This window comes from Musca vetustissima, unplaced genomic scaffold, assembly GCF_032173495.1.
Source record: "Musca vetustissima isolate MV318-11 ecotype Yass unplaced genomic scaffold, APGP_CSIRO_Mvet_v1 utg62235, whole genome shotgun sequence".
Taxonomy (NCBI): Eukaryota; Metazoa; Arthropoda; class Insecta; order Diptera; family Muscidae; genus Musca; species Musca vetustissima.
The window spans coordinates 10,061-14,976 of NW_026884615.1; the positions used below are offsets into that span (position 1 = coordinate 10,061).

The 4,916-nt window shown below is 33.9% G+C and overlaps 1 protein-coding gene across 1 annotated transcript; it reads left to right on the forward strand.

The window, feature by feature from the left end:
• Positions 1-1,157: 1,157 nt before the first annotated feature.
• Positions 1,158-2,033, forward strand: LOC133331652 (uncharacterized). The gene is made up of 2 exons (XM_061540033.1): positions 1,158-1,755; positions 1,828-2,033. The coding sequence occupies exons 1-2, from the start codon at positions 1,158-1,160 to the stop codon at positions 2,031-2,033; spliced, it is 804 nt and encodes a 267-aa protein (XP_061396017.1).
• Positions 2,034-4,916: the final 2,883 nt, after the last annotated feature.

Here is a 4,916-nt window from a genome sequence, read left to right on the forward strand (position 1 = left end):
TTTATTATTGTTCATCCGACTGATTGCTTTTAAGACCTCTCTGGTCTCTCTTATTGGTTCTGGGATATTTTCTTTACCGCCACTATTTCACATCAGAAGGTTTTCAAAATGCTCCTTCCAAATCCTCAACACGCTATCTGTATTTGTCACCAGGTATCCATCTTTATCTCTACAGGAGTATGTGCCTGCACCAAAGTCTCCGGTTTGGTGTTTTACTCGGTGGTAAAATTTTCGGACTTCGTTATGACTCCTGTATATCACGAGTTTTTCTAGTACTTTCTTCTTTTTTCTGAAAATACGTTTCTCATCTCTTTTAACTCCCGATAATTCTTCATTAGATGACGTGTTGCTACTGTCTGCAGTGTTGCCCTATTCGTTGCGTTTTCATATCAGTAGCATTACGATCATATAAATATTAAAAAAAATTTTTGACCGTTTCTGGGCAAGTACCAGAAGGAGTGGACCGATATTCCTATATTCGAAGTGGAATAAAGTTTGGAAGAAATAATATGGCCAGGCGGACTGACGGAAACATTTAGTCCAAAGAAACATGGACTCCAAAACCAATATTTCTATGAGGCACATTTTTGCCGCAGCGAAGAGAGTATAATTATAACAAGGAAAAACGCGTTAAATTCTTCGGCTGAAAATACCCTCAACCATATTTGTGGCAGAACTTGAGCCGATCCTGGGAGAAGTTAACTTCTTCCAAAAAAATGCCAAATTTCAATACCTAAATAGGTTGGGCCAAAATATTGAAAAAATGTATTTGCAGTTGAAAAATTGCGACATATATGAAGAAAGATTTTTATTTTATAAACTGAAATGATACATTACCTTTGTTTCGTTGAAAATACCAAAATTGATCGAGTATTAGGTTCAAAAATACGTGGGATCTTAAAGCTATGTATTTGTATACATCTTAGCTAAGAGATATTATTTCCGGCTTGCTCTAAAGACATCAGATAGTATTTTAAGAGATTGCCGTACTTGCTAACTTTCTTAAACATCCAAAATAAATTTCACGTTTCTACTTGTCCCTTAAAGAATATATCAGCCATTCATTGGTTCTTATTTTATAAAATAATTTTGAATTTTCTCCATATCAAAATAAAAACAAATTATTATTATTTATTTTTATTATTGTAAACAAGAAAATGTTTCCACATAATATTAGTGGAAATCCGACGAATAATCCATACAGATGTCAAATTCAGGAACGTATAAATGCATTGATTTGTTACGACAATGACTATCGACGCATCAGTGTTGAAATTAAAAAAGCCGAGGAGAACCACAAACTAGAATTGGAGAGAATTATTTTCAGTTGTTCCATGAAACAAAAAATGGGATGTTCTCCGGAATTTCAACAGCAACAGAAGAATCTCAAAACAGATATTCAAACTGTAGACAAAATGAAGGAAACATTTGAAAAGCGCATTCGTATGTTAACCAAAGAACGTCAAGATGTTTTTGATGCCTCAAGGAAATGTTTCCAAGAAATGCAAAACCTCAAAATTCAAAATCAACGATATCACATGAATTCGATTAATGATCTAAAGAAAATGGTTTTAGAAGCCGGTGATACGACAACAAGAAATAATTATGAAAAGGATATACAGGAATTGAATAAATTGTGGATAAAGGATATGCTATATATTGAGAGATGTGAGAGTGTTTTGAAACCATTTCTGGATTTATTATCAAATAATGGTGGTGGTGAGCCAAAGGCTCATTGTAATTTAAAGGATTGGAGTGGTGGAACTTCGAAAGGTAGCGTATGATATTTTTAAAATAGAAGCGATGAGTTATTCTTTGTATTCTCAGCTAAATCATTTCAAGAGGTTGTGAAAATTGAAGAGAATATCAAATCAGCAATGGGAAGTGTCTTGACAAAGCTATTGGCCATGATACATTTATACCAGCCATCGGATGTTAAAACTTTTGCTGCCAATTATCTTATGCATTTGAAGCACATCGATGATATTGTAAAGAACAAATTGGAGACAATTGAGTGTACAAAAATCGATTAAACATTTTCGACAAATACAAATTTTATCATCTGGGACTCCTAACCAAAACTTGTTGAATTTATTTTTAGGTCTCCAAAGAATGTATGCTAATGAAATGATTATGAGATACTTGCGTATATGAGGAGTACATTAAAAAGTATTCAAATATTTGTCGATATTATTCGATACGCCAATGTGGTCCATATAAACGTTATTTCAATAGTTAGGTTTATCCGTTGACGTATCACATGAACCAAATATGAATCTTCTTCAATACCTATTGTGCAGGTCGACTATAAATATTTGAAATTAATTTCCTTAACATATACGAAGATTGTCTTTACAAGGAAACCATTCATATTCTACCGAACTTTTAAAGCCTTGTTGGTCTGCCAGGAAATTCTAAATCGGTAGGGATTGTGCTTAACCCATTAATGCCTGATGGGTATGTAACATAGAAAATGGAACAATGTTCTATATATACAAAATGACAAATCCAAAATCCTTCAACTCAGGCGGGTTATGAAGACAACAACAACTCTGCAACAAGAACTCTGATTGGTCGATTAGATATTTAAATAACCAACGCAAAACTCAGATATGCTGATATTAAGAAAGCTGAAAATTTTCAACGCAACTTCTATTACCTGTATTACATTACACATAAATTTTGTGTAAATGGGTAAAGGGAACAGCTAAGACGGTCCAAAGCCAAATGTGTTTGTTTATAGCAGTTCAAATGCAATACTTACAAAAAACAGAAATCAATTAGGTTCTGGCGATGTTCGAATAAAATAACAAAAATTTATTAGGCATTTTTTAATTCTATGATATTGTAAATTATATGTCACGCCATACACTCCGACTAAAAAAATGGCTAAGCCTTCCAAATGCCGAAAATTTTCCCTCTCCGAGAACCCAAATACCCAAACAAAACACATCCACTTCGGTTGGAAAATGCAAATAAACACTTCAAAATACAAACACTACAAATATTTACGACAGAGGTACTACACCCGTACCTCTATCGTAAATATTGCGATCTCTATCGCATTTTAAACAGACAGACCACACATTTTTCTTAAAGGAATAAGCCGATGTATTATTGGGTGTCAAACCAAGAATATACTGTACACGACCTATCAATTCAACGTTATATGTTTGCAATTAGCCGGTCAGGTCAAAACTTAGAATCTAATACCCTTCCTGCATTGCTCTAGCGAAACAGGAGCCAGATGGCCTGGTTTATCAAAAAAGTAGGCAGTAATTTGATTCAACGAATCTCTTCCACGAACAACTATCGCTGAAAGTTGGCTCATCTCGGAAGACCCACACGTTCGAATTCTGGTTTTTGTCAGGATCGTATGAGGTCGGATCAAAACCAAATGGTTAAGGTCTGGATGAAAAAATTACCGTTTATTTATTCATCAAAAACTATATTGTTCCCTTAAAAGTGAACCCCCAGGTATAATTCAATATGACAGTGTTTTTTCCAATCCTCTAAATTTTTTTGAAATGCGCTGTTTGGAATAACCAATAGATTATTTCCCCAATCGTAGAAAAAAGCTTTCTTTTCATCGGTGTCTTTAGTTTGGAGAAGAGGAACATGCAACGGGAAGTAATCTGAATTGTCGTTGGCGAAGTTCCACAGTTTTGGAACGCTATCCATGCAACATTGTTTTAGTCCAAAATTAAGTAATTTTGGAATAATCTTCGATCCCGCAATTTTCATGTTCAAAGCATCCGTAAAAATTAGATTGGAATGTGCCGAACGATATGCCAATATAATCTCTCTCTGCTTCAATGTTTTCATCAGTTGTTGGCGAGATGGGGTGACTAGGAGGAGCATTGTAATTCTCGGCCTTCCTTAAACAGGCTACTACTGAGCTTGTGTTCTGCTCATAGTTGGCACGTTAAACGTTGCATATAACATTTCAAATGACCCTGCAAATTTAATTTAATTTTGTACACAAAACATAATACAGCGAGTACATCAAACCAGCAGTAAATCACAATCCGAAATGCCTAGTATTACCAACATAATTATATATAACGCTTCTCTACCAATTCGAAAATCAATAATAAGAAACTCGCTAACTAGTTGATCGTACCAAAGTGTACATATATAGCGTATTCTTTATGTCAAATTTTAGAAAAATATATTTTATGGCTTTGTTTTTTCTTTTTTTGTGATTTTACCGAAGCAATAATACTTAACAGAAAATGGTCACTAAGTAATAATGACATCTGACGAAAATCAAAGTATACCGTAAATTTCTTAATTACACACTCGTCGAAAATAAGCATAATGGATGTCATTTTCTACTGTATTGTTCAATGTAATAAACCGTGTTTTCCATTTAACAATATCAGTCCAAAAATAAATCTTATTCAACAGTATTTCTAAAAAAACTATATATATGAAAAACACCAAAATCAGAAAACAAATCCCCACAATAAAATCAAAACAACAGGAAATTGCACTTGAAAGACAAAAATAATAATAAGTACCCGGTACGAGTAAATAAGCATAAAGCTGCCAACCAACAGCAACATAAATGGTGACCAACCGCAATGGAATAAAACAACATCAGAGCTAACCAAAACTTACACTGTTACGAAATGGCATTGGGAAATAAGCAACAAACGCATTGGGATAGTTAAATAATAATACGTTTTTTCGTCTTCTTCTTTTCCCCTGTACACATGCTTATGTTGTTGCTTTTGCTTTTATTATGCGTCCGTTCATTTGCTCGTTTCCTTTCTCTTCCTCACACTCAATTTAATCTACGATTACTTCCTGCAAAACAAGTGATTTCCCTCTAAACAACAATAATCGTAAAAGCTTCTTTGAAATGACTTCGAATCAAGCTTCATAATTTCAAACACATGCTAGCTCATATA

Bases quoted from the DNA above. Each gene is read 5' to 3' on its own strand.
- LOC133331652 (XM_061540033.1), top strand. From the start codon at position 1,158: ATGTTTCCACATAATATTAGTGGAAATCCGACGAATAATCCATACAGA. The intron at 1,756-1,827 runs GTGGTGGAACTT...TTGTATTCTCAG, and splicing joins TTGTAATTTAAAGGATTGGA to CTAAATCATTTCAAGAGGTT.